The sequence below is a fragment of the Aulonocara stuartgranti genome (genome assembly GCF_965226115.1).
Source record: "Aulonocara stuartgranti genome assembly, chromosome: 3".
In the NCBI taxonomy this organism is placed as follows: Eukaryota; Metazoa; Chordata; class Actinopteri; order Cichliformes; family Cichlidae; genus Aulonocara; species Aulonocara stuartgranti.
The window spans coordinates 41,171,012-41,198,751 of record NC_138941.1 but is presented as its reverse complement, the minus strand read 5'-3'; the positions used below and the strand labels follow the sequence as shown (position 1 = coordinate 41,198,751).

At 41.1% G+C, this 27,740-nt stretch overlaps 4 protein-coding genes across 9 annotated transcripts in view; 2 read left to right on the top strand and 2 right to left on the bottom strand.

Annotated features, from left to right (window-relative positions):
* gba2 (glucosidase, beta (bile acid) 2) overlaps nt 1-7,214 on the bottom strand; it is a 24,126-nt gene extending 16,912 nt beyond the window's left edge. The window contains exons 1-2 of one of the 2 annotated variants that reach the window (XM_082527932.1): nt 7,190-7,214; nt 666-1,333 (exon numbers count right to left, since the gene is read on the bottom strand). In XM_082527932.1, coding sequence (XP_082384058.1) covers nt 666-859 — 194 coding nt within the window. In that variant the 5' untranslated portion in view covers nt 860-1,333; nt 7,190-7,214. Of the gene's footprint in view, nt 1-665; nt 1,334-1,459; nt 1,837-7,189 lie in introns of those variants that run through there. The other variant, XM_082527931.1, reaches the window with a different exon arrangement.
* rgp1 (GP1 homolog, RAB6A GEF complex partner 1) lies at nt 2,280-7,626 on the top strand. 5 transcript variants are annotated; one of them, XM_082527937.1, is made up of 10 exons: nt 2,667-2,781; nt 3,011-3,103; nt 3,192-3,337; nt 3,686-3,819; nt 4,136-4,219; nt 4,404-4,553; nt 4,898-5,044; nt 5,311-5,438; nt 5,587-5,764; nt 7,212-7,626. In XM_082527937.1, exons 4-10 carry the CDS (start codon nt 3,690-3,692, stop codon nt 7,433-7,435), a joined length of 1,041 nt encoding a protein of 346 aa, XP_082384063.1. In that variant the 5' UTR covers nt 2,667-2,781; nt 3,011-3,103; nt 3,192-3,337; nt 3,686-3,689; the 3' UTR covers nt 7,436-7,626. The 5 variants fall into 5 exon arrangements, with proteins under 5 accessions (XP_082384060.1, XP_082384063.1, XP_082384061.1 ...); XM_082527934.1 differs by lacking the exons at nt 3,011-3,103; nt 3,192-3,337 and adding an exon at nt 2,280-2,472 and having other exon boundaries at nt 2,666-2,781; XM_082527935.1 differs by lacking the exon at nt 3,192-3,337 and having other exon boundaries at nt 3,011-3,139.
* Nucleotides 7,482-15,530, bottom strand: msmp1 (microseminoprotein, prostate associated 1). Its single transcript, XM_082527939.1, has 4 exons — nt 15,517-15,530; nt 9,324-9,725; nt 9,091-9,199; nt 7,482-8,325 (listed from the first exon to the last, which is right to left on the bottom strand). Exons 2-4 carry the CDS (start codon nt 9,424-9,426, stop codon nt 8,133-8,135), a joined length of 405 nt encoding a protein of 134 aa, XP_082384065.1. The 5' UTR covers nt 9,427-9,725; nt 15,517-15,530; the 3' UTR covers nt 7,482-8,132.
* pik3c3 (phosphatidylinositol 3-kinase, catalytic subunit type 3) lies at nt 13,652-27,740 on the top strand. Its single transcript, XM_082527765.1, has 23 exons — nt 13,652-14,178; nt 15,619-15,807; nt 15,982-16,125; nt 17,185-17,314; nt 19,006-19,092; nt 19,300-19,395; nt 19,493-19,564; nt 19,674-19,778; nt 21,118-21,248; nt 21,694-21,775; nt 21,883-21,950; nt 22,043-22,148; nt 22,626-22,742; nt 23,043-23,174; nt 24,028-24,156; nt 24,331-24,400; nt 24,502-24,566; nt 24,646-24,730; nt 24,819-24,893; nt 25,339-25,507; nt 25,980-26,070; nt 27,170-27,295; nt 27,448-27,740. Exons 1-23 carry the CDS (start codon nt 14,114-14,116, stop codon nt 27,460-27,462), a joined length of 2,349 nt encoding a protein of 782 aa, XP_082383891.1. The 5' UTR covers nt 13,652-14,113; the 3' UTR covers nt 27,463-27,740.

The following is a 27,740-nucleotide window of genomic DNA, read 5'->3' as shown; positions in this document are numbered from 1 at the left end:
CAGCAGGTTTCAGAAAAAACAGTCACTACAGGCGTTGAAGGCCAGGCTGGATATTTCTCTCTAGGTGGAGGCAACATTAAGAGCATTAAGATCATGTTTGTGGGATGGTGAATGCTTAACCTCGCTCGCTGCCTTTATTGCTACAGAGGTTTTAAAGTCAAAGAGCCATAAATGACATGCACTTTGAACTTGGCACTGACCTGGAACCAGAGTTGACAGACCATAGGAAAAGAGGTTTAACTACTATATTTATTAACACAGGAAACCCTTAGAACATTTTGCATTACTGCTGAACTTGTATGTATTGCAACAAAAAAGTTCAACTTATGTAAATAAGATTTTTGTGAGCATCATTTGGGATTTTGCTCCAGAGTAAACTAAACTGATGGGCTGGGAGCACTGCAGAAGAAACTAAAAAAAATGGACTCCTGCAGCTGGCCGTCTTGATGCTTAATTTTCAGAGAAGCACCAGTAACATTTTCAGGTCAACACTGCACTTGCAGGCTTGCGCTCAGGTGTGATCTGAGAAACGTGACACTATAGTCTGATGCCTCCCATGGCTCTCCACCATGTTAACATGAATATTGTAAAGTGAATAATAAAAAGGCTGGCTGCATTGAGGTGTAACATGAAGCAGGCAGGGTGTGCTGAGAAAAAGATCTAACCTGACTCCAAGGCCGATATGCCCCCAGATGTTGGCCAGAGAGACGTCTTTTGCTTGAAAGGGCTTTCTCTTCTCCTTGAACTCGTGCGCCAGACAGATACGCCAACCTTCCTTGGGCACATTGTATCCCATTTCCTTGGAGACATACCTGCTCATGAGGTCTGCTGTGGATTTCTCACTCCACTCTGAAGTCATTTTGCAGACTTTTAAACAATGACAATGAAACTTCAGGTCTTGAAACACTTACAAGCAGGGAGTTGCCAACAACTATTGTAGCCAGAGCCAGCTTACAGTGCCCTCACCACGGACCAAAACCACTAATGTGGTAGTCAGTCACAGGTTTCAGGAGTAATAAAAGCGCCGGTGTCATTCCAGTGGGTTAAACCTGTTCTCCACTGATAAGCTCTTAAGGCTTGCTCAATGAATGAATCCAAATTTAAGTTGGAAGTTCCTGTGCCATTCTTTAGTTGTAGCATTCATCCAGTGTTTTCATATCCTCATGGGCGTCTTGATGCAACCCCCCACCCTTTGATTTCTGTTTTGGTCGACCCCCTCCCCACCCACTCTTCAGCACTGAGTCCGGATGTGGATATGCAGCTGTCAGCACAGACGGATGGGTGGATGGATAGCTGACGGCGAAATACCAGCAGAATTTTTTAGCCGGAACACCTAAGAACAGAACAAAAAGCAATGGTTAAAATGCGGCAATCACATTTACACTGTGCACATTCAGGGGGCCAACATCAAGTAACAGCCGGTTAGCTGCAACGCCGAAAACACACAATATAATCGCACCTTAAACGCTTCTAAGAGCAAGAGACGCATAAAAATGAGTTTGAAAATGCCAGAGGGACAGCGTTATCCATATCCAGACTCGAGCGGATCTCAGTGAAGTGCCTGTAGCTTCTGCTAGCTCGGCGCCCAGTATGCAAAACCTTTTTGCCTGTCATAGATATCGAGAAACCTTTGCCCCTTTCGTTGTCTATCAGGCATCAATATTCTCAAGCCACGTTCTGATAGCGCCCCTTTTTATAAACTCGATAGCGCCAAGCTTCAATCAGAGCACTAACTTTTTATTAGATCTAACAGAGGAAGCGTTAACTGTTACGATTACACGGAGTAATAAATAGCAGTTAATAATGCCTGACAAAGCTGACTCTGGGTAAAGTAGGAACGAGAATGCAAGCCAAAAAAAAAAAGCCTCCGGTGGAGACCATACCATTTAGACGGAAAAGGGGGAGTGGAGTCATTCTGGTCTTCAACTATTCATTTAAGTTCTACTTGACACTGTATGCATGGTATAATATGAATATGAAATTCAACAGAATATTCAAAATTTTTGTCTGTTATAATTTAAAACTTTCAACATAAATTCTACAAATCAAAGATTCTTTGTAATCACTGAGTTTACCCCTTCCGTATGTTACCATAGCAACGTCACACACTCGCTTACTATATTTTTTAATATATCCAAATTTTAAATAACGTATTATTTTAAAGGTAATCTTAAAATATCATACGAAAGGAAAATATCATACGAAAGGAAAAATATATGTATATATATTCTTATATGTTATTAATCTTATTTCTGTTTCCCGTTGTTCGTGATTGGTAAAACAGCACCGGAAACAGAATGTCTACGTATTTTTTTTTGTTTACTGTAGCCAGCTGGAATGCTAGCTAAGTAAGCTATGCTCGGATTGGCATGAATTGAGAAATTTGGTATACTTTTATTCAAGAAGTGTATTTAGGTTTCTTCGGGGAGAACATTGCGTATTTGCTTTGCCGCAGTATCGCGTGAAGTGAAGGTATGTGATAAACTTGTCCTTAAAACTACAGTCATTAGCAAAGAGGGCCAACAAGTGAAATTCATACTGGCTGTATGTAGGTCAAACTGTAACGACAAAAAAAGTACATCAGATATAACTGCAATGTGCTCACGATATTATCGTTTACGTTTTTCATTTTCTAAAGTAGCGTTGTCGGTTCGTAACGTTATAGATGATCGAGGTTGTGGCCTCTATGGCCCGAGGCTCAGTGTTTCTGGCCGGGGAGCTCATGGAGTGTCTTGTAACTTTCACCAACCCGATGTCTCATCTTTCCACCTCGGCGAGCAGGTAGGATTTTACAAGTTTGCTCCTTGTTCAATGAGATTAAAAATAAGGGAATATCAGCCATGTGTTATTCTTTGTTTTGACTGTCGTATGTTAATATGCGGGCTTTTAATTAGAGTAGGTTTTGTTTTGGCAAGATTTACAGAAAAGGATTCTTAATAATAACACGTTTCTGATATCCTGCTGTTAGAATATTTTGTAATCTAAATGATTTCTTTATTTCCTTGGGAAGTATAGAGAAGGTTAGAAGGATTTACACGTCTTCTGGAAGGATCTAGAAAAAGCGTGCGATGGTGGTGAAATATATGAGGACAGCAAAACAGTGGTGAGGTGTGCAGTAGGAGAGACAGATGGATTCAAGGTAGGGGTAAGATTACAGCAGGGATCTTCTCTGTGCCCCTTCTTGTTTGCAGTGGTGTTGGTCAGGCAAGAGTCCCTGAGTATTGAGGTGGTGGTATGCACTGGAGGGAAGAAGAATGAAAGTCAGTAGAAGCAAGACAAAATGCATGTGTGTGAATGAGAGGGAGACAGATGGAAAAGTGAACATTTAAGGAGACAGGTGAGTGAAGGACCTTAAATTCCTGGGATCAACTATCCACCCAGGCAGGTGGAAAAGAGGAAGACCTTAGAGGAGATTCATGTAGTGAAGGAGGAGGGTTGGGTTAACAGAGGATGCTGGAGATGGGGTGAGGTGGCGGCGGGTGATCCACTGTGGTAACCTGTAAACGGAGCAGCTAAAACAGGAAGGAGTTGTTTGTTTTTTTTTATTTCACTTCTTTTAACACAGTTATTAGGATTTATATGGTGTCTTGTGACCTAGTGTTGTTGGTAGACTGTAACACAGAGGACACTGAAATAATTGTACCCTTGTGTAAGCCTTGTTGTCTGATTCTGATTTTTGTTCCAGTGAGATGCTGGCATGGGCCAGTGCCCAGATCCACTGTCAGTTTCATGCAAGTGAGAACAGAGTAGCCTTGCCGGCTCAGGGCAACAAACAGGATGTCCAGGCTGAGAGCGAGACTGTGCTCATCCCAAGCAGAGGTAAGAAATAAAATATGAAATCTAAGACTGGCAGAAATAGTATAAACTTATCTGGGTTTCCCCAATCTTATAAACAGTACATTTGCATATTGACACCACTTCAGTGGATGTATGGGTCATACATCCAACTGCCTTACAGCCATGCAAGGTTCACAAGGTGAATTTAAAAAAGAACATCCCCAATACTGGATAAATTTGCTGCTGTGTCTGCTAACAAGTCTTCACACACAATGAAAAGTAGCAACATATTAGTAGCCTTTTTTCCATAGCTTTCTTAGTGTGTAATACATTTAACATCTCCTGCTTTGTTCTCCAGGAGAACGAGGGCAGTGTGTGCTGGACACTCCTCCTAAGATATTATTCTGCGACCTGCGCCTGGACCCTGGAGAGAGTAAAACATGTACATGTCTTTACATTTGTGGGAAAAAGTTAACAATAATGTGAAGTGAAATATCTACACTGCTGTTAAAGAATGAAACACTTAACACAATAATGATGAGGTTTCTAGATGGTTTCCCATACATAGCATTATCTCATTTGTGTGTGTGAGACTCAGTCTTGCAAACATTGTCATTCTTTCACAGACTCATACAGTGAGGTTGTTCCCATTGATGGGCCTCCCAGTTTCCGTGGTCAGGCGGTGAAGTACGTCTACAAACTGACCATTGGCTGTCAAAGGGTCAACTCGCCCATCAAGCTACTTCGTGTTCCCTTTAGAGTGTTGGTTCTGCAAGGTGAATGGACTTTTGACCGACTCTGGCTTTCATTTTACAGTTGTAGCCACAGAGAAACAGGGGTTGAAAGATCTTTGCTTCGGCTGTAGTATAATATTAGAACGACAGCAAAACCAGAGAAGTATTGGCAAAAAAAATACTGTGGATATAAACTTTTGTTGTGGTCTCTTAACCAGGCATGTAGATTTTCATTTTTCTCTGGACAGCAAAAAGAGTCTGATTATGTCACAGTTACCAGAGCTCTTTGCTTTATAGAAAGTACTTAAAACGTTGCCAAGAAAATTGACTTTAAAAAATGAGAATCTTTTATCTGATGTTGGTGTTTTTTGCATGTACCCACATAGGCATGCCAGAGCCTCCATTTCCCCAGGATGAAGAGGTTTGCCCCTCCAACCCTTTCCTGGAGGAAGAGGAAGTGAGCCGCAGGGACTCTCGGCCTTTGGAGAGAGCACTGGACATGTTAATGGTCACCACCTCGAGGCGCTACCCCCGTGAGTCGAATTCTCTGCCCTTCTGCTCTTTGCAGGAGTTTAAACTCTAGTTTGTGCAAATTGTTTTTAACGTAAGCGTCACCCCTTTTTTCTTTGGGAATATTTTGACAAATTAAACTGTTTTCTCACTATTTTAGTTGTTACATTCACATAAGCGTGTACATCTATAAAATGGTGGCTTCATTCGGTACCTGAAAGGCAAAAATAAAAGCAGCAGATTCTTTTTGTGTCTCCACATCTGATGTGTGTGTCTTTGTTTTTTCCAGATATGTTTAATATCACCAACATGCGTGGGAAAGTAGCAAAGTTCTGCATCTTTAAGACTGTTTACAGACTCGGGGAGGACATCATCGGCACGTTTAACTTTTCAGAGGGAGACATTCCCTGCCTGCAGGTGTGTTTGCTCTACAATTTTCATACGATGCACTTTCCAATTCAGTCACCCTTTGAATTTTCTCTAAAGCTGTGTGTGTGTGTGTGTGTGTGTGTGTGTGTGTGTGTGTGTGTGTGTGTGTGTGTGTGTGTGTGTGTTTGTGTTTCAGTATTCAGTGAGCCTTCAGAGTGAGGAGGAGATCCAGCAGCAGTACCAGCGTAGACCAGGACAAACTCCCAGTGTGACTGGACACGGGCGACATCTGGAGTCTTGCCTCCACACGGCCTTCAGCCACTTCTCTCTTCCCATACCCCTGAATGTCACGCCGGGTTTCAGCAGAGACATTGGTAAGTCACTCAAGCTGAATTATGTCTGACTCACGGCTCAATCATATCTCAACAATTACTTGTAGATCAGTGTCATACAAACTAAGTAGGCATAGTTCATCAATTGCCTATATAAGCTAAGCACAATTCCAGGTTCCTACTATCATTAGTTTTCTGAAAAAAATTTCAAGCGATGAATGTCAGGATGTTTTTAGATGTTTTCCTTGCATACATTTTCAGAAGGCATCTAAAAATGACATAATCTTGAAAAGTCCTTCAAACTTTTCTGAGTGTCTGTACTATGGCTCCATATAGACTCTCAGTAGTGTGGATGAAGTTCAGATAGAATGAATGTCCTATTGCTGACAGCAGATTCTGCAGCACAGGCCTGTAGAAACATAGTTTTGCAGGTAGAGGACTTAGATATTGTAGCTTCTCATATGCAAGGCACAAAATATGGTTCAAAATAAGTAAAGGATTTCATAAATACATTGCAGCTGTGACTACAATGTAGCTTGCCATCGCCAGTGTGTGAATGTGTGTGTGAATGGGTGAATGACTGAATGTAGTGTGAAGCGCTTTGGGGTCCTTAGGGACTAGAAAAGCGCTATAGAAATGCAGGCCAAGGATTTCATAAATATTAAAGTTTGAATAAGAAAGTTTCATCTAAATCGAATACGATATTCCCCTGGTATGACACCACATCCTAAACCCATATTAACCTCTTTCAGAAAGCGTGAGTTTGTGTTAGCCATATCAAATAGATGTTCTCCATCATTTTCGTATGTAGTTTTCAAAATATTCCTATTTATGTATGACAGCCAAAGATTATAATAAATTCTAATACTTGTAAAATTTAATGTTTTTAAGATAAAGGGGCTAAACTTCACCCAATGCTTCTTACTTACTTCTCACTCATAATTTGTAGCAGATGTTCCAAGGCAGTATTTTAACGTTTTTATTAAAGTACCGGCCAGGCTTCCCAGATGAAGTGTGAGTTTTCATCCATTATTTGATGGAGTGCAGGATAAAATGATCAGTTGTTATGCACGATGCACATTTTGTTTCTGAACCAAAACAACACCCTGTGTAAGCTGGGCTGAGTCATAATCGGGCTGATGCTGTGTAGTCTGAACCTGGATAATGACAATATCAATTACACGTAAACTCAATGTGCTAACCACAGAAGAGAAGGACACAAAAACCAGTGTGGGTTTACAGTGCCTTAAGGCAGTGACTAAATTTTAATAAAAATGATTCACACCTATTAATATGGAAAGTTTTACAAGCATGTGGGTGACGAGCATTCCTTATTTTTCCTTGTGGCTGCACACTAAGAAATGTAGGAACGTGCCGGCAAAAGAGTAAAAAAGGACACGACCGGGAACATCTACACATAAACCTAGGTACTTTTCATAGAATGTATATGAAAAGAAAATTACTTACTCCGGCTCTTTTGTTTATTTAGTGACCCTGAGGTGGCGCCTGCACTTTGAATTCGTTACTGCCCGGGAGCCTATGGAACCGCCCACTGTCCTGCAGAACCAATCAGAGGTCACAGTGTGGGCTGGGGCGGAGCATGTGGATGTGGACACCTTCAGCTGGAATCTACCGATCAAAGTCCTGCCCACCAACCCGGCTTTGGCTTCCTACGTGTCCCAGTTTACAGGGACCAACACCATTACCATTTAACGTGTGTGTGTGTGTGTGTGTGTGTGTGTGTGTGTGTGTGTGTGTGTGTGTGTGTGTGTGTGTGAGAGAGAGATGTAGATGCACATTTCAAGAACAAAGACTCTCCTCCGATGGTTAATCAGAGCTTTTTCTTTCATCTGGAGCAAAACGCTCAATCAAGATGTAAGAGAAAATTAAAAGCGTGACTTAAATCTCTGTCATTTCTTCATGTAAACAACACTTTTATTTGGAGGTTAAATGAGTTACAGCAGCAAACAGGTCAAACTGAACAGACATTTATATTAAAGTACATTTATATATTTACAGAATGTCATCAGTGGGTTAATTAAAGATAGCAGTTGGATTAATATCAGGATCTTTGAACAAAGAAACACTTAACGGTTTGATGTTATTTAGCATTTTAAAATCCTGTAAACTTAAAAGGAGTTTCATAAGAAGCTCAGCTGGGATTAGACAAGTTGCTAACTGATATAAGCGTAAACAGAAATTAAAATGCTTCTAAAGCAGGCAGGGACCTATATTTTCTACATCTGTTAAGACTTCAAATTATTTTGTGTAAATTGCTGCACATTTGCTTAAAAATTGCTAAGCATCATATTCCCTACATGAATAATTCATATACTGAAGATGAGTAATGGTTATGGATATCTAACTGTAATGAGTATCGGCTCCATGGGCAGGCAGAGTGGCGGCAGAGTTACTCAGTGCTAGTTGCGTTCCAGCCTTCGAGATGCTGCTGCAGCTGAAGCGATCCATGGCTCGGGTCCTTGTTCGCTTGACCCGGGGAGCAGGGCAGGCGGGGGTCAGCTGACTGGACTAGAGACACTTTGCAGGTCACTTGCTCCACCTGCACTTCACACCATGCGGGGAAATCCACCGGCCGATGCACTCTGGGCAGTAATTAAGAGGAAGGTAAAGCGTGTCAAACCTTCTTTGCACTTCTCACTTCACGCTTTAAAATGTAAACTTTTTCAGAATCAGAATCTCATTTTTATTGTTATTTTTGCCAAAAGCACAACGATATTATATGCGGTCCCATTCAGTACAAAGAAAGCAATCTAAGTACTCATAAAATACAAAAATAAAGAGTTTCTAACAAATAAAGTATAGAGTAAAAATAGAATCTAAAAACATAGATATGTACATATCTATGTGTGTTTGAGTCAGATTGCACAGGTTAGTGACATTCTTGCTACAGCCCTGGGATATTTTTTTGGGTACCCACAGAAAACTCGAAACACTTTGTCAAATCTGAATATTTTTATGTGCCCAAATGAAAACATGTAATTTGTTTTATTGAAAAAAAAAACAGAAGCTTATAAAAGTTGTGATAAAATGTAATTAGAAACATTAAATATGACCATATTTGGCTTCTAAAGCATTACCTAAAATATTTCAAAGTATCTGCAAAGTAAGGCGCAGCCACCTGTGATTTACAATAGTAACACTAGAATAATATCAGTAAAAAAAACCCACACAGACAAGATTCCTGCAGACTAACAACATTTGTGGCCACTTTCTTTATTCTTAAGCAAAACATCTGGTGAAACTGCTGTTCCACCATGAAAACAAAGTCACTCAGTCTCTTTAAACCATGCGGTTTAGAAAATGTTGGCATCTGGACACCAAATCACACCGTCTGTTTGTGTACTCACGTCTCACAGCAACCGACCCCAACAGGGTGCAGACAGGTGCATTGCATGCAAGCGTTGTCCATCCAGGTTTCACCCAGTGAGTAGTGCCTCCCCTCGTACACACACAGAGCTGGACGAACACATGGTGGGGGGAAGAGCTCAAAATAATACATTTTTTTATAAACTGATGGGTTTTTTTTAAAGGTAAATGTTTGGGTTTATTTTAAAAAGGGTTATAAAGAATTGGATCTCACCTCTGGAGCTGAAGTGGCACTCCATGGGTGCAGCAGAGCCACCGCTGGTCCACAGAAGAAACCCTATGGCTCCAAGCAACAAGTGAACCCTGAAGAGCTCCATCTTTATCACGTCTGGTCAGCTTGTGATTCCGCTTCTCCTTTTCTTCCCTCATTTATATGCTTTGAGGGTTCATGACCATGGCGTGGAGGTGTGGCTTGCACCGTCATGTGGCCCACAGACTTGGCTGTGGAGAGTGTCAGCGGTGCCATCCGTTGGGAATGAGGAGGTGGAGGTGTTGTGTAGAGGGGAGGGTAAAGTTGTATCTTGGCACGCTTTTGGCACTCTGGAGATCTCCTCGATGCGCTTCAGCAGGCATGAACCTCCGAAGTGTTAGAAACAATGACACATCCACGCGGTGACTAAGAGAGGGAAGGGTAGCAGAGAGGTGAGATGGAGGGCAGAGAGAGAGAAAGAGCGGTTACGTCCAAGGAGAGAAGGAGGTGGAGAGAGAGGGCGATGGAAATGTAAAACATGATTCATCATCATTCAGCCTCCCTCTTGGTTTTTGTGAGGATCACCGCACAGCCCCAGAAAATGTGCCGAATATAAATTTTAAATATATAATCATGATTCTGCGAGGTGCTTTCAGCTCTGGCAGCTACATATGTCCATAGTGTCCATATGCCACAACTGTGTGTCGTTCAATGCGGTCTTCTCTCTCCATGGTTGTTCTGCTTTTGAATGGTTCTTCCTGTTATAAGGAAGTTTTTCCTTCCCACTTTCACCAAACTGCTTGCTTTTCGGGAATTCTTTGATTCTTGGGGTTTTCTCTCTCATGTGGTGAGGTGTTTACACTACAATCTAAAAAGCGCTTTCAGGTGACTGTTTTGTGAACTGCTACCATACAAATGAAATTCAATACTGAAAGGAGTCTAAATGTAATCAAATTAAAAGGGAAGGAATGAATTGTCAGATGTGGGAACAACATATGTGAATGTAGATCAAGGGCTTTTGTAGATTTAGATTTCTTTTAACCTGATGTAAACACTTACATGGGACTTTGGATGATAACATATTTCCTGCTATATGATGGAAGTATGTTTGGGGAGTGTTTAAAAATCAAAAGACTCCGAGAGACCAGGAGTTTAATGAGCCTAAGGCACAATTCCAGCTTCAGTATCAATAAATGATGGATACTGAAAGCTAAATGAGAAAGACGTACACATTTCTTTTGGAGGGATTTTTTATTGGGTTTAGTTGATTTTTGGGAGAATTAATTAAGTAACAGTTTGTGGAAAGTGGAGGGACAGTGGGAGACTGGCCATCCTAACTGTATCATAATGAAAACCTTAGTTACAGCTGCTTACAATTTCTAATTATTTGTCATTTAAACCTAAATTCTGTGTTGCAGAGTTTATTAAAAGAGTGTGTGTTAATGTAGATGTTGGCTGTTCTCACTTTTTCCTGATTGCTTCCTTAGCAGGATGTGGAGCAACATAGGGAACAGAGCTCAGTCATCTTGATTAAGAACCCCCAAGGGGAAACGGGTAATGATGATGACGGATTTTATTATTTCAGCCTGTCTCTTCTGGAATTTTTGTTGATATTCCGTCTCTCTCCAGTAAAATGAGCCTACCATAAAAATATGAAACTGTTCAGCAGGGGATCAAATAATTATTTCCCCACTGTAACTAAGCTAACATTTAAGAAAAAGATTTGACTGAAAAAAAAATCCCAAAAGGTCCATGTCAAATCATTTAAACAACAATCAAAGATAAAGTTTGAACTGCTCCTCTTATCACAGTTGGTCACTGGAAACATGTGTCTTCATATTCATAACGTCTGTAATGCAGACAGGTGTATTTCTTTGTTGCCCGGTTCTTTTGCAATTTTTCATGGATTGTTCATCCAAGGAAAATGGCGTTAAGTCAAAAGTTAAATATGTCATCTGAGCATATGTTGCAGTGTGGTATCAATCCACACGCCAACAAAACCTTATCTCATCTTCTTCCACTTGTTTACTATCTGCAGGCTGAGCTCGAGGTCATAGGAAAAATCCTCTCATGCCTCTCACAGGAGCCCCCGGGGCCCTGTAACATGGCGCTTTACATGCCTTCTCTCTATAGTTCAAGAGTGTTGATAGGTCTCCCTGATCGACCAAGGGTGCTTCTTCTTTCACTCAGTCCAACTCACAGTTGCCTCTGTCGGGCAGCGCAGAAGACTAAGGTGTCAGTCAGGCTACGTAAAGGCCTGATTGAGGTCAGTATTTAGATGCAGATGTTTTTCCATAGTTCAGCCTGGGTGGCGGAGACCTCCTCGGAGCCTATGGGGTCCCATATGCTGGCAAAGAGTTCACAGCCTGATCTGACAAATATGTTGTCGTCAGTGCTGATGGAAAGGGAGGACCTCTGAAAACAAAAGATTTTCCTGTCACACACCTCTCGTCCTTCATGGATATGCACTTAATTGGGTACAAGTGTTTTTTAATTGGGTTGGGAAAAGTTCACAGAGCATGAAATCCTTGTCTTTAGCATCGTCAGTGTTTCACAAGTGGATTGTTTGTATTGATTAAATGGAAAAAAGCTAAAAAAAAAAAAAAAAAAAATCAAAGGTGCATCAGTCTCTTTTTTCTCATTTTTAAACTAAAATTTACACTAAATACTTAAAAATTTTAGTGAATATCAGATTAGAAATAGACAAAAGTAGTAGTAGACAAAAATGGCCACAATAGATGGGAATAAAGTCGTAGCCCTTCCTCAACGGTTTTCAGATGAAAACTGTAATCGATCAGGTAAACATAAAGGTGCTGGGTCACCTGCACTTTACACCTACAGGAGCTGCTCAGGCACAGAAGAGGAAGGAGTTTTGGAGCTCTGCAGTCATAAAGTCAGCAAAACTTTTACCCACTATGCACCTCAGCACTCAGTCACCTGCTCTGTAGTGGTCAAACACTTCATGGCTCAGTTATTGTGGTTTCCTGAACACTTCCACTTCTGCTTATGATATGTTTTGTGTGCAGCATTTTTATATTTGGTGGTGTGCTCTTTAGTTAGAGTGCATTTGACCCCTTAGTGAGACTTGTTAAAAAAAGCTTTAAAACCAGCTCATCTTGTATGTTACGTTTAAATTGATTTGCAGCTTCACTGTTGATTTTTTTAAAACTGTATTTTGTTTTTCTTTAAAGTTCTGCTTTTATTTTAAATACTTTGGAATTATATTTCTGCTGTTTTGCCTTTCTTTCTGTGCCATATGCAACATTTCTGTATATATTTTGCCAAAAGCGTTTGCGTGTCTACCTTCAAACGCATATGAACTTGAGTGGCATCCATTTTGTAATCCACTGGGTTTAATATAGTGTCAGTCAAATCTTTGTAGCTATATCACCTTCAAGTCTTCTGGGAAGGCTTTCCACAAGGTTTGGGAGTGTTTATTGGAATTTTTGATCATTCTTCCAGAAGCACATTTGTGAGGTCAGACATTGATGTTGGACAAGAAGGCCTGGCTCACAGTCTCTGCTCTAATTCATCCCAAAGGTTTTCTGCTGGCTTGAGGTAAGGACTCTGTGCAGGCCAGTCAAGTTCATCCACACCAAACTCGCTCATCCATGTCTTTATGGACCTTGCTTTGTGCACTGGTGTGCAGTCATATTGGAACAGGAAGGGGACATCCCCAAACTATTCACACAAAGTTGGGAGCGTGAAATTGTCCAAAATTTCAACGGCCAAACCCAGACTCGTCTATCAGATTGCCATCCGGCAAAGCGTGATTAGTTACTCCAGAGAGCACATTTCCACTGCTCTAGAGTCCAGTGGTGGCGTGCTTTACACCATTTTGCATTGCGCTTGGCGATGTAAGGCTTTGATGTAGCTGCTCGGCCATTCCATGAAGCTCTCTATGGTTGTTCCTGAGCTAATCTGAAGGCCACATGAAGTTTGGAGGTCTGTAAGACTGACTCTGCAGAAAGTTGGAAACCTCTGTGCACCATGTGTCCACTGACCATGCTCTGTGATTTTACGTGGCCTACCAGTTCGTGCCTGAGTTGCTGTTTTTCCCAATCGTTTTCACTTTGTTATATTTCCACTAACAGTTGACTGTGGAATATTTAACAGTGAGGCAATATCCCGATTGTACTTGTTGTATAGGTGGCATCCTGTCACGGTACCATGCTGGAATTCAGCATCCCTTTGAGCGACCCATTCTTTCACAAATTTCTGTAAAAGCAGTCTGCATGCCTAGTAGCTTGATTTTATACACCTGTGGCCATAGAAGTGGTTAGAACACCTGTATTCAGTGAATTGGATGAGTGAGTGAATATTTTCCCCAGTGTATTTGTGTAGTTCTATTGATGTAGTTCGTGTGCACTGCTCCTTTAATATAAACGTTCCGCCTCTTTTTTTACTTCCTTCTTTTCCGCATCAGACTCGGTTAATCAACCCCACGATATGACAATCCCACGTTCAGTCGTCTCAGTCACTATATCGCAATTCGACTGCTCTCGCCTGACTGTAGGTTTCGGTTGCTGCTGTGTTGTGTAGGTAGCTAACAAAAACACCAAATCATGCCCGGCGAGACAGCCGTTAGAATTATGTCTTTATCGTGAATGTAGGCAGTTAACATCCTTTTAAACTCGTGTCCGGACCTACAGCGTCTCCAGCCGTGTGGCGGGACCTTTAGCTGAGCTCTGCGGGGTGCTGATCCGAGGCCTGGTCGCAAACACAACCGCTCGCAAAGTCTCCTATAACTGTCCGGGATTTCATGTTGAAGTCATCCGGTCTCTGGTTGGAATTCAGAGTTTCCCCGTCGGAAGATGGACACTGATAAATTCAACTATGTTTACAGCTGTGATATGGACATCAATGTTCAACTTAAGATGTGAGTTTTTCACTGAGTCTCTTTGGGTCAAGGCGGCGTAAACTCCTGTATCTTGTGACCTCACGCGATGCTTTCCTTTGTGTGTGCGCGCGCGCGTTGTGTCTCGTTAACACGTTTTTCTGACTTTGAAGTTTGTCCAACACATTGTTTGTCGCGCACACATAAACCAAACAGTCAAACAGGAGACAGCAGACTGCCATCACAAGCCCCAGAGTTACGATTTGCTGTTCTTCTCTTACTTTATGTGCAACTGTAAGATTATCATGCATTTGCAGTAATTTTAGGTTATATGAAAGTATAATTACATTACATTTGTACCTACAGAAAAGGAAGAGACAAGCCTTCTTCTATTCATCAAGACTCAGTCCACATGTATTAGAAACACTGGTTCTGCTTTACGTCGTTCTGATGAATTACAGTGTTGTATTGTGTTTATTGTCCTTTTTGGGGTGGGAGGAGAGACAGAAGCACTGTTAGGCCAGTCGGTTGCTTAATGTTACCATCATGACTCAGGTAGCATATGCCCCCCTGAGCTAAACTCTTATTATCTGAGCTCAGTGTGTCCTATATTTAAATCCTGTGTGCAGCTCATGAGTTTTATTATTGCATTATGATCGTATTATTATTAAATAGCTCCACAATTTGGTCAGATTTTCACTGGAGTTTTCTGCCTCCAAATGGGGGTGACTACACCTGCAAGATAAACAGATCATTTAATGTTTATCCCCAACAGGGGGATTTATTGTGTAGCAGCAGCAGGATAATGAATAAAAATAGTACAGTCGACTGTACTACTAGTAAGACTGAGATAATGCAAGATTATTGCAATGCATTCATAAATAATATGCCCCTTGTGAGTCTAAGAAACAGCTGCAATAAGCTATAATGCAGAAATATGTGTGTGGACTCTTATACCTGACAGGTAAGAGTTATTGTAGAGTTTTATAGAATGGTAGGAGTGTGTGTTACCTTATTTAACAGCAGTCTGTGTATCTTTCTGTCATTTCTGGCCATTTGTTTAAACACAAATGTACTTTGAGCATGTTATAAATCATGGCCGGGGTATATTCCCTTTTATTGAAGGCCAGAAACCTCTTTGCTGGTGGGGGGAGCTAGTGCTGCGGTATTGAAATTCTCAGTAACAGCAAATATCTTTTTTTTTTTTCATGGTATCTTGACTAAATACAGTATTTGCACTCCATACTTGGAGGGTTTTCTTTATACGAAGAGCAAAAAAGGTGAGTTAAATAAAGGTTTGCAGCATTGTTGGGGGATATTTTGACTCGGCAGGCTTTGAAAATCTGTTTTGTAGGAAACACAAAAGAAATATTGACTTACTTGTGAGAAGAGAAGCTAGACAAGTTGGAGCACTCTTGATAACATCAGCAAACAATCAGACTGCAGCTCCACACTCTGACCTTCTCTTCTCCCCTCTTTCAGAGGCAGTTTAGAAGGAAAGCGAGAGCAGAAGAGCTACAAAGCGCTGCTCGAAGACCCGATGCTGCGCTTCTCTGGGCTCTACCAGGAGAACTGCTCGGACCTCTATGTAACCTGTCAGGTGTTTGCTGAAGGAAAGCCTCTGGCCCTTCCTGTTCGCACCTCGTACAAAGCATTCAGCACACGCTGGAAGTAAGAACCATGCTGGGTTTTAGTGTTATTATAATATGATGTAATGCACTGATTATGAGGTTGTAAAAGTCAAGCAAAGGAATTTTTTTCAAAGTTCTGTAGCAAAATGGCCATCAGCTACTCACTTCTACATGTGCATTTTATTTTCTCTGTTTATCCTGTTTTCCGGTGCAGCTGGAACGAGTGGCTGCGGTTGCCAGTCAAGTACCCCGACCTTCCCCAAAGTGCCCAGGTTGCTCTCACAGTGTGGGACATTTATGGGCCCGGCAGAGCCGTTCCAGTCGGTGGAACCACCGTGACTCTGTTTGGCAAATATGGGTAAGTGTGTCCTTGCTCTGTTACTTTTGGCAGTGGTTTCCAGGTGATGTGTCAAGGCACGCTGGTGAGAGAAAAGTCTAGGTTTGCCTTGCAATTTTTTATGACATTTCCCTATTATTACAACACACAGATACATGTAGGTCCACATGTTTTATGTAATTTTACTAATGTACTCCCCTGCAGGGAATTTTAAATCAAACACGGTAAGAAGTGATTGAAGTGCAGACTTTCAGCTTTTATTTCAAGAGACAGCATGGACACTCAAGTTTATGAATGTGGTAACTTGAGAACGAGGCTATGTAGGATTTTGAAGTTGATACCTGAGGTGCATCTACCAAAAATCTCGAATGACTTTGAATGTCAAGTTCAGAGGTCAAGTTTTCTGAAAGTCTCGTGAATGCGATACTTCAAGGAGAAGTTTTAATCTGATACCATAGGTGCACGTCAAAGTCAGAGGTCAACTTTTATGAAAATCAGAATTTTAAATGTATACCATAGGTGTGTCTACTAGGAGGCTGAGGCGTAGCACAGGCGGTCGTCAGCCAGTGTCAAAGCCTACAATCAAGAGACGCCTTCATGAATCTAAATATAGAGTTTAGAACGAGGTACAAACCACTGGTTACGCAAGGAGGTCAGATTACACTTTACCAGAAAACGTTTAAGAGAGCCGACGCAGTTCTGAGAAAAACAGAACTTCGGTGCATCTACCTTTGACTGATGAAGTGAAGATTAACTTGTAACAGGATGATAGAAGAGAAAAGTATGGAGAAGGTAAGACGGAGGAGAAACATCAATGGAAGCAAAATCTAGTGTCATGCTAGGCCCTTGTATTGCACTTTTGGGCCACCAAAAGCTCAGTCTGAAAAGAAGAAGTGATAACATGGCAGGTGACAGTGAGGCTATGTTGTGTAGTTGTGAATACAGGTGGACCTTGACATTTTGCCTTGTCCTTTGGTCTGCTGTGGTCTCCAAAAGCTGCCGTGCTGAAATCAGTGTTTAAAGGTCTGAGTATGTAGTAGTGTGCGTGAGTTTAAATACCTTCCTCCCGTCCTGCTCTAGCATGTTCCGGCAAGGGATGCATGACCTGAAGGTTTGGCCAGGCGTGGAAGGGGATGGAGGAGAGCCCACAACCACACCGGGACGCACCAGCAGCAGCCTGGCAGAGGACCAGATGGGCAGGCTCGCCAAGGTATAATATTGTATACATGTGTGTGGATAGGAAAGAGGAGGATGATGATGAGGATGAGTGATTAAAGGACTGAAAGGAAAGGATTGGGCAATGAAGTAGAGTCAAAGGTGAACAGGAAACGTTGGATAAAAAGAAACCATCCAATGCAAAGCACTGTCTAAACCATCATCTGTTCCAGGGCCCTGACCTGGAGGTACTCAGTGATGTGAGTACCACTGCAGGAGTTAGTGTTGGCAATGCAGATTATGTGTGTGTACTGTATATGTATGAACAAGGCCATGGCCAAAATGTATCTGCAAATAGATTTCCATTTGTATAACACAGTATGAAAATGATGGTTACCACATCAGGACAATTCAAACTGTGGCAGGGACATTAAGTACTCACTTCCTCCTCGTGTCAGACCTCTGTTCACTTTGCACTGTTCTATGTGGGAAACCTGTAAACAGCATAAATCTGTTCAGTGTGTTTACAAATACATTTTGATCCAGGTTTTGGTGTGAAAACTTTTTTTTTTTGTCTGTGAAGATGTATGGCTGTGTTTTTTTAAAGCATTTACACACATCAGTTTTCTGCTTGTTATGGAGGATTAAAACTGCCAAAATTAAGAAATGAATGACTTGAGATACATTAATAAACACTTAATTCAAATATCGTTCAAATATGAATATTGTTTGCTAAATATTTAAAGAAATGCTTAGGCAAAATAATAAATATATGAAATAATATAATAGTCAAGTATGTCAGTATTTTGTGAAAACCTTCTTTTTGACATAACTGTATTGGAGAGTCACCATACTGGACTGGAGGCTAACCTTTCTATCATGAGCCAACTACACACTTAAAATGACAATAATAAAGCCTATTTATCTGCATAATGAAGTATAAAGAAATGCCAAAATAAAAGAAATACGTATGGGAAACACATTAAGGACATATAATACCTAAATAATATAATACAGTACTTTTTTAAAATAAATTAGAAAATTATGTGAAAGTAAATAAACAAGTGAATTGTTACAAAGGTAAGAAACAGGAAATAGAGTGCATATTGATTTGTTTATCAGTTTTTTATTTTACTCTATTTTTGATTTTGGCACTTTCAGTCCTCCATATTTCACATGTTGGTGTGTTTTCATGTGTGTGCATGGATTTCATATTTATGTGGACACACAATTATATTCATTGACTCGTTGTAGCTTTATGGGATACTTAGAAGAGGTTATCAGGGAGTACATTTTATTTCAACGTTAGCTAATTTTATTTTTAAATTTTGTTTCCTAAAACAACTACACTGATTCCCCATGTTTTATTATTATTATTATTATTCATCATAAATGCAGCTGGCTTAAGTATATTAGAGGTTGTGTTCAGGCTGCTACCAGTTCATATGTTGTTTTAAAGAGTAAGTATTTATTCTACGCAGCTGAGTTGTGGGCTTCCTGTTCGTGGCCAAGTGTGTGCTTACATTCCCAACACCCACACTCACTAACTGATGAGTGGACTGGCTGCTGAGTGTGCGGAGATGCTGGATTGGCCGCTGGCACTGTGCATGATCGGTCGGGCTGTTTGCACACCAGCCGCCATGCTGTGATCAGTTCAACAGAACGGCCGTTTCTGTATTTTTCTCTTTTGATTTTGCTAAAATTATGTGCTCATTTCTCTGCAAACCTTCCCATCTCTCCATCCAGCTGACAAAGGCTCATCGGCAGGGCCACATGGTGAAGGTGGACTGGCTGGACCGGCTGACCTTCAGAGAGATTGAGATGATCAATGAAGTGAGTTTGTTAAGCTCGATTCTGGTTGCACAGGCCGACTCTGCAGTCGAGTCGAGAAAGCATCAATAAGATGTACTATGTGAAGATTAGTCTCAGAAGGATATGAAGGCTTATTTAGGAGGAATTGAATCATCAACTGTATTTGCGGTTCAATTCGCGCTTATTTACATTTTTCAAATTGAAAAATGTGAAATTGTCTTTCTGCAGAGTGAGAAGCGCAGCTCCAACTTTATGTACCTCATGGTGGAGTTTCCTCGTGTCAAATCAAATGACAAGGAGTACAGCATCGTCTATTATGAAAAGGTAATTTCCTGATTATTAGTGGCAGCACACAGCAGGTAGATACCACGTGTTGGAACGGTGTCGGCTGATTGGTCTGTTCTCCTTTGTCGCCATTAAGGATGGAGACGATGCATCACCAGTTCTTACCAGCTGCGACATTGTCAAAGTTCCCGACCCACAGATGGGGATGGTGAGAAAATGATTTCATGATGTTGAAGAAATATAAATGTTGTGTGCTAGTTTGCTCACACATCATTTCATTCACATGCTGTAACTTTGGCTTTTCTTTTCCTTCACAGGAAAACCTGGTAGAGAGCAAGCATCACAAACTGGCTCGTAGCCTTCGCAGTGGGCCCTCAGATCATGACCTGAAGCCTAATGCTGCCACACGTGACCAGCTCAATGTGAGTAGCTAGCAGCTACTCAAGTTTTAGAACTACAAAAAAGCTATGACGCTGTGTAAAACATAAATCAAAATAACATGCAATGATTGGTAAATCGCACAAACCTACAGTTTATTTACTATAGAACAAAGAAAGCATTAAATCTTATCATTTACAGCACATGATATCAAAAGATTGAGAGTATATGGAGAAATCTCTGTGTGCAAGGGACAAAAATCAGTATTGTATGACTGTGATCTTATAGCCTTCATGGAAAAAAACACGATTCTGTCATGGAAATCAACACATGGGCTCATGAACCCTTCCATAAATAAATCCTGTCTGTGAACACAGTTCTCTGTCAGCATCCACAAATGCAGGATAAAGCTCCATCATGAGAAAAAGAATCCATATGTGAACACGATCCAGAAACCCATTTAAAATGTACTGAACTGGAAACTGTTCTGTGTTATGTTTATACACTGTTGCTAAAAGAAGACGGATTGGGAAAAGTGAGATATTCTTTGGCTGCACATCCCAAATGTGGTTTTCTGTCTCATATGTCACTTTTAACTAAATATTATTAGGTTTTGGACTTTTGTTTTGGACAAGATATTTGAATAAGTCAGCTTGAGCTCTGGGAAGTTGTGACAGCATTTTTTCACTATTTGTCTGGCATTTCATAGACTTTAGATCAATCTATGATGAAAAGGCTGGCAACCTGTCCATGGTGTGTCATGTGTCTATGGTAGGCTAGGCTCCAGCTCCCCCCCCCAACCCTGAAATGGAAAAGTATGGGTGGATGGATGAATCAGTGCATGCATTATATCCTTGCGGTCAGTTTTTTTTTTCTCCCCCCTTTCGCATCATACAGAAATTTAGTAAATATACAGAATTTGTCCTGCATATTTACTCACATTTGTGCAAATTTGACAGACAAGATCAGCAAAAGAATTGAAGGATTCAAATGACATGTAAATCTTACTTCAGGTTCAGTGACAGTTAGCTTTGTTCGTGGTGTTGAATTAGCCTACAAAGCACTGCATTACTCACAGAAGAAAATCATGCTTTATCGGGCACGAATAGCTCACATGGATTATTTTGTAGACAGATTAAGTGTGCCTAGGCATGTACAACAGGCAGAATTACTACATGTACGAGTTAAAAAGGGGTTGCATGTGCTCTAAATATATGGCTGTAATGGCAGAGCAATGCAACCAGAAGTATAAAAGCCACCAACAATCCCTATCACTACACTATAGGCTCGGCGGGGAATGCAGGACTCTAAATCAAGCTTAACCAGGAGTATTAAATCAATTACATTGAAATCATAATGATAATTCCTGTCTCTCCTCTCTAGGACCTGCTGATGTACCTGCTTCAGCTGGTGCAGGCGCTCAAGTATGAGAACTTCAGTGATATTCAGGGTGGTTTAGATCCAGGCAGCAAGAGAGATGGCCAGGGACTTTCAGATGACGCTGCATTGGACAGGTCAGTACTTTAAAGCCATTCTGGTTAATAAATGAGTCAACACCGCTGATCGCATTAGCTTCTCTTCTGGCTCTGAAACTGAAAATGTCTAAAAGTGGCTTTGAGATGACTCAAGTATGTGTGTGGTTTTTTTTGTTCACTTTCTGGGTCTAAATTTACCCCCAAATGTTCCCCAGCTGAGAGAGCATCAGCCGATCTGCAGGATCTGATTATTTCTCTTTCAGAAACCGCGATGAACTCATTGAATGTTATGATTTTACTGGCAGATCTGCAGCTGGATCCAGACAGCTGCAGATCTGCCACAATGCTGTCTTACACGTGGAATGAAATAAGAATGAACAATGCACACATTTTAAAAAGAAGCTGTCAGTTTTAAAAATCAGCTGTCAGTAACATATACACAATCCTTTTAAGTAGATGTGTAAAACTGTCACATGCTTTGCAGTTCCCAAATTCTTTCTGGCTCATCTGGATCATCCACTACGCCACAGAAGGGAAAGGAGGGAGCTGACAGTGAGAATCTAGAGGTGAGCAAATAAAAATCCCCATAACGGACCTGTGGACAGTGCGTTGCTCTGTCATGTTGTCCTATCAGTTGTTCGTAACACAGCATTGTGTCCTCATGTCTTTGCAGCAAGACCTTTGCACGTTCCTGATCTCTCGTGCTTGCAAGAACTCTACACTTGCCAACTATTTGTACTGGTGAGTCCTCTTTACAGTGCTTTTTGTTTTCTGCCTGGACAAAAAGAAGTTAGTCATAAAAATGTGTGTATAAATCCACGTTTCTTCCTCAGGTATGTGATTGTGGAGTGTGAAGATCAGGACACACAGCAGAGAGATCCAAAGACCCACGAGATGTACCTGAACGTCATGAGGAGGTTCAGTCAGGCTTTGCTAAAGGTCAGATTTTTAACTTACTTTGGCAAAGTTAGCTGATGTCTCATCGAGTGCGAGTTAGTGTTATATATCATGTCACCCTGCTACTCTGTAAAAATCTATTTGCATCCCAATGCTTTTACCAATAAGGTGTCTTGTTTTAATCACTTTCTGCCTTCATTTATCAAAGAGCATACCCAAAATAACGCTGCCAGCTGTGTCATAGTTGGATCATAATGTTATAAAAATAAGTCTCAGTGTATTTTCCTTTGTTGGACTTATATTATTAGATGAGATTTAAGGATATTGTCAAGAAAAAGAGTTTAGAGTTGAGTGTAAATGGGTCATTTTTAAAATTCTGGATTGTTCCAAATTTGCCCCGGTCTGATAAGCCTGTACAATAAAAGCGGCTGACTGATGTAATATGTAGCAAAGCTTTATAGAACTGACTGTGTGTGTGTGTCTCCACTGCTGTGTGCTCACACTTTTTCTTTTCTCCAGGGTGATAAGACCGTGAGGGTGATGCGGTCGCTCTTGGCTGCCCAGCAGACGTTTGTAGACAGACTGGTGCAGCTGATGAAGGCTGTCCAACGGGAGAGCGGAAACCGCAAGAAGAAGGTAGCAAAGATATTCAAAACAGCTTCGGTGTTAAATGTGCTTTTAAAAAAACCCACCTGTGTAGGCTCCCATGTTTTTTTTATATCTGAGTAAATCAACAGATATTTCCTGAACATGGTTTATTTATGAGAAGTGTTTGTATTTATTTCCTGTTTTAATACGCAGCAGTACACTGTCCTTTTAATAAAAGCACTCCTTATTCACACATACAAACACTTAATTGACTTCGGTGTGTGCTCCTGGTGACACTGATCCTGCTTACTTGTGTTAATGTCAGCAAACCTTCATGTGTGTCTGCAGACAGAGCGACTTCAGGCCCTGCTGGCTGACAACGAGAAGGTGAACCTGTCAGAGATCGAGGCGATTCCGCTTCCTCTGGAGCCTCAAATCAGGATCAAAGGCATCATCCCAGAGACAGCCACACTCTTCAAGGTACAGAAGCCTTTACCTCATCCTTTCGCTGTCACGACCAATTAAAAGGCATTAAAAGTGCTCCCCAGTCTCGCCGTTGTGAGACTGGGGGTGTAGCTCAGGAGGCCATCTACTAATCTGAAGGCTGGTTGTTTGAACCCTGGCTGCTCCAGTCTGCATGTTGAAGTATCCTTGGGCCAGATGCTAACCCCAAGTTGATCTCTGTGTTCATCAGAGTGTGAGTGTTAGATAGAAAGGAAACAGTGCTTGTATGAATGTGTGTGAACGGGCGAATGTAATATGTTTGAGTGCTCAGTTAAAGTAGAAAAGCTCTATATAAGAATCAGTCCATTTACCATTTAAATAAACTGCTAACATGAGAGAATAAATGGTGATTTGTGGCACTGTAAATTCAATGATCAGGCAGGTGGAGTAGCTAAACAGCAGCTCAGCTACAGCCTTCAGACAGTTTGTAAATGTAACCGCGGGTGTGGTCACTACTCATCAAAAGTGCAAATTTGCTCACTTCATTGTTCATTTCCTCCATAGCATCAGATCTCACACAGAGCCTCTGCAGGCACTTAAGAGGAAATAGACTGTCTTTTCTCTTACTAACAGTGTGTTTGATGCACATTAGAAAAACAGGGGTGCTTTCATGTTTAATTTCACTATCAGGTACTTATTTACTTGTACTTGATGTGATCCCCTGATCACTGTGTTATATCCCTTCAGTCGTCAGTGGTGCTGTTAGAAAGGCAGAGGCTTGAATGTCCGCCTTTGATTTCAGTGCAGTTTGCTTTGGTGCAGATTGTCCTGATTACGAGCAGTATCTATGCGAAAATAAAAGGCTTTTCTCTGTGTGTTTGTGTGTCAGAGTGCTCTGATGCCCGCCAAACTGATCTTCAAGGCTGAGGATGGAGCTACATATCCAGTCATCTTCAAACACGGAGACGACCTGAGACAAGATCAGCTCATCCTGCAGATCATCTCGCTCATGGACAAAGTAAGAAGTGCTCGTTAACAGACGGGAATGCCCCCAGGAAGTTGAAGACAATGTTTTTTTGCTTAAAAAAAAATTTTTTTTTAGCTCATCACTGACGAGAGACAAAGTCCAAGATTATCTTCATAAGTCAGGAGTCTGTGTCAGTGTGTATCATCATTTTTTTCTGTCTTAAAGCTGTTAAGAAAAGAGAATTTGGACCTGAAGCTGACACCCTATAAAGTTCTGGCCACAAGCACCAAGCATGGTAAGAAGAATGAAGTAACTCAGCAGCAGCGTTTTAAGCTGTTATGATTTCAAAGTATTAAAGATGTTCAGCCTAATGCAGAAAATGTGTTGCGTGCTTAGGTTTTATGCAGTTTGTCCAGTCGGTTCCTGTCGCTGAAGTTCTGGCTACTGAAGGCAACATCCAGGTGAGCAGAGTTTGTCAGAGACACGGCGCGTCAGGGCGCTGCTTTGATTTAAGTGCTCATTTTAATCCCGTGTTGACAGAGCTTCTTTAGGAAGCACGCGCCAAGTGAAAAAGGGCCGTACGGCATCAGCTCAGAGGTGATGGATACCTACGTCAAGAGCTGCGGTGAGACGCTCGTAACAGATCGGTGCTCATTTAGTTGCTGGAGGAGCCGATTGAATATCTGATCAATGTGCCTCTCGTTATTTCCCAGCTGGTTACTGTGTCATCACGTACATCCTGGGAGTGGGAGACAGACACCTGGACAACCTGCTGCTGACAAAGACCGGTGAGGCAAACACACTAACTTACTAACATCAAGCCTGTGTGTCATCTCTAATGTAGCTTTAGGTAGCTGTGTGACTTCCATATGTTTACAGGGCTTATTTGTTAGATTATTATCCACTGGCACTGTATCAAAGCTTAAAACGACTGGACTTAAAGGACAACCTTGCAAGCGCCCCAGTAGATGTATCTGTTTTTCTTAGAAATCAGAGGCTAAGGAAAGCTCGTTTCTGTCAATTGGGAAAAAATGTTTTTTTCTTGATTGGTAGACCTAAGTTGACATTGGAAGTTAATATCTCAAATTTCTGACTTGAAAATTCACGTTATTTTCTCAGAAATTTGAGTTAAGAAGCTTCCGTAGTTCCACGCTGGAGGATTTCATGATCTCAGAAATCAAAACCTCCTACTTTCTAAGTTTTTTTTTTTAATTGTCACATTTCTCCATCCAGGGAAGCTCTTCCACATAGACTTCGGCTACATCCTTGGCCGAGACCCCAAACCGCTGCCTCCGCCCATGAAGCTGAGCAAAGAGATGGTGGAGGGTATGGGAGGCATGCAGAGCGAACAGTACCAGGAGTTCAGGAAGCAGTGCTACACCGCCTTTCTTCATCTTAGGAGGTACATGCAAACACATAAAAGCAAAACGATGATTCTGAGCCAAGCAAACTGTGAATATGGACAGTAACAACACAAACATACCAACATGGTTTTAAGTGAGTTTATTTAATCAGTGGATTAAAGGGATATTAAACAGGACTAATCCATCATCAGACTGGTTTTAACTTTTAAAAAGCAAAAAATCTAAACTGTATAGCAGCTTGAAAAGTCTTTAAATTTGTCTGAGAAAGACGTTTAATGACGATGATCATTGCTGTGATTGGAAAAAACACTTTGATGTGAATTTTACCAAATATTGTCTTTGATTAATCATCCTTGGGAGTTATATTTTACTTTTACTTGCACCTTTAAAGCTTGAAAAGCTACTTTCAAGTAAAACTGCAAACATGTAATACAAGGAAAGCATTGTCAGTTTTTAATGGACACCACTTTAGCTAATGTGCAATATGCTCCTCGTCTTCCACTTCCTCAGGTACTCCAACCTGATCCTGAACCTGTTCTCTCTCATGGTGGATGCCAATATTCCTGACATCGCTCTTGAGCCTGACAAAACTGTTAAAAAGGTAAGGTGGTTGGTAGCTTTAGCTCTTTACCCTTTGAAAGTCTGCTAGGAGTCACCCTTAAAGCTCTTTTCAGGGCTGAGGTCATTAAGGGTACTGGGGAGATCAGATCGGTTGTCTTTGTAGCCTCCTACAGAAAGTCTTTTGTTTTCCTGAGGGGGATTAAGAAGACACTAGCTGTCATGAAACAAATCATGCTTTATTTATAATGAATATTGTTCAGTAAAGTTTAAGTAAATTTGAGACAAACTGAGTCAAAGAGCTGTTACTGCACTGCCATGAACCTGTGATTAAGATTACAGCGTGATCCTGTGGAGCATCCCATTATCTGTAACCAAGAAATGTCTGGTTAACCCTTAAAGTTCACATTACTTAAACCTTTGGGACCCAAATATCACACAGGATGAGTCATTTTGTAATTTTGGTTTTAACCTCCTAAGACCCGAACTCCTCCACATCATGCGTTTTTAATTTCTCTTTGATATTTGTTCTGATTGGGACCTGATGAATGTAAAGCAAAGATTTTTTTTTTTTTGCCTAATTTTTGTTTCTAAGACAAATAAGAGGATATTCGTTTAAAATTTCAATAGCACAGTAGCAGTAGAATGTCCTCATAAGTAGATATCAAGCCCTCGTAGAGCAAAATTGAGTATTTTGGTCTAAATAACCCAAAATGTGATGTCCACATATGTGGACGGCAGGTCCTAGGAGGTTAAAATGATAAAATAACTATCTTCGTTCAGGAACCATTTGAATTTTCCCTCTAGCTCAAAATGGTTGGGGAGTTAAAGTAATGTGAAGAGCATCTGGTAAAATCCAGGTGGAGGTGAATGTTTTGTGCTACAGTGATATAATATGAATATACCTGTAAAGCTTGTCTTCTGTTCTCTGCATTTGAATTTTGTCTCTACTACAAACGGAGTTAAGGTCTTTTAAAGCGCACTTGTAAAAATGGTCCTGTGGTAATTCAGTTCAGTTTTATTTCTATAACAACAAATCACCACAACAGCTGCCTCAAGGCGCTTTACATATTATTTTAAAGACCCTAAAATAATACAATGATGAATAAAGGGTTAATGCGTAGATATTTATGTGGCTCCAGGTGCAGGATAAGTTCAGACTGGACCTGTCGGACGAGGAGGCGGTTCACTACATGCAGAGTCTGATTGATGAGAGCGTCGGAGCTTTGTTCGCTGCTGTCGTCGAGCAGATACACAAATTTGCACAGGTAGGTGTAAATAATTCAAAACGCAGAAGCTAAATAGCTGATAGCATAAGTTTACCTTTCTTCCAATACCTCCACCAAGATGAGACCCAGCTTTTCTGTTGTTCAGCGTTCAAACTGCTGATTTAAGCTCACTTTGTTCTTTCCCTTTTCAGTATTGGCGCAGATGAACAGAGGAGAGAGGCTGAACTGGACTGAACTTGAGCAGCAGGAGCAAACGGCTCCGAGCCGACCGACGCCGTCTGCGTGGGTGCACGTGTGAGTGGGAGAAGATGAAAGGAACCCAGTGACACTGTTAAAAAGGCCAAGATTGCACTGCCAACCTTTACTGCAAGACGAGGACGCTGACGTCTTTTATTTGCTTATGTATATATCGTGTATATTAAATCCTGAACGAATGATTGAAATCTAATGTATGGCCAAATAAAAGACTGTTGTTACAACTAAA

Coding starts and splice junctions, on each gene's coding strand:
- rgp1 (XM_082527934.1), top strand. CDS start 2,666: ATGATCGAGGTTGTGGCCTCTATGGCCCGAGGCTCAGTGTTTCTGGCC. Junction 5,045..5,310: donor CACCTCGAGGCGCTACCCCC/GTGAGTCGAATT, acceptor TGTTTTTTCCAG/ATATGTTTAATATCACCAAC. Junction 5,439..5,586: donor GAGACATTCCCTGCCTGCAG/GTGTGTTTGCTC, acceptor TTTGTGTTTCAG/TATTCAGTGAGCCTTCAGAG.
- pik3c3 (XM_082527765.1), top strand. CDS start 14,114: ATGGACACTGATAAATTCAACTATGTTTACAGCTGTGATATGGACATC. Junction 22,743..23,042: donor GCGGAAACCGCAAGAAGAAG/GTAGCAAAGATA, acceptor GTGTGTCTGCAG/ACAGAGCGACTTCAGGCCCT. Junction 26,071..27,169: donor CTGACAAAACTGTTAAAAAG/GTAAGGTGGTTG, acceptor ATGTGGCTCCAG/GTGCAGGATAAGTTCAGACT.
- msmp1 (XM_082527939.1), bottom strand. CDS start 9,426: ATGGAGCTCTTCAGGGTTCACTTGTTGCTTGGAGCCATAGGGTTTCTT. Junction 9,200..9,323: donor GTGCCACTTCAGCTCCAGAG/GTGAGATCCAAT, acceptor GTGTTCGTCCAG/CTCTGTGTGTGTACGAGGGG. Junction 8,326..9,090: donor GGGGTCGGTTGCTGTGAGAC/GTGAGTACACAA, acceptor ATTACTGCCCAG/AGTGCATCGGCCGGTGGATT.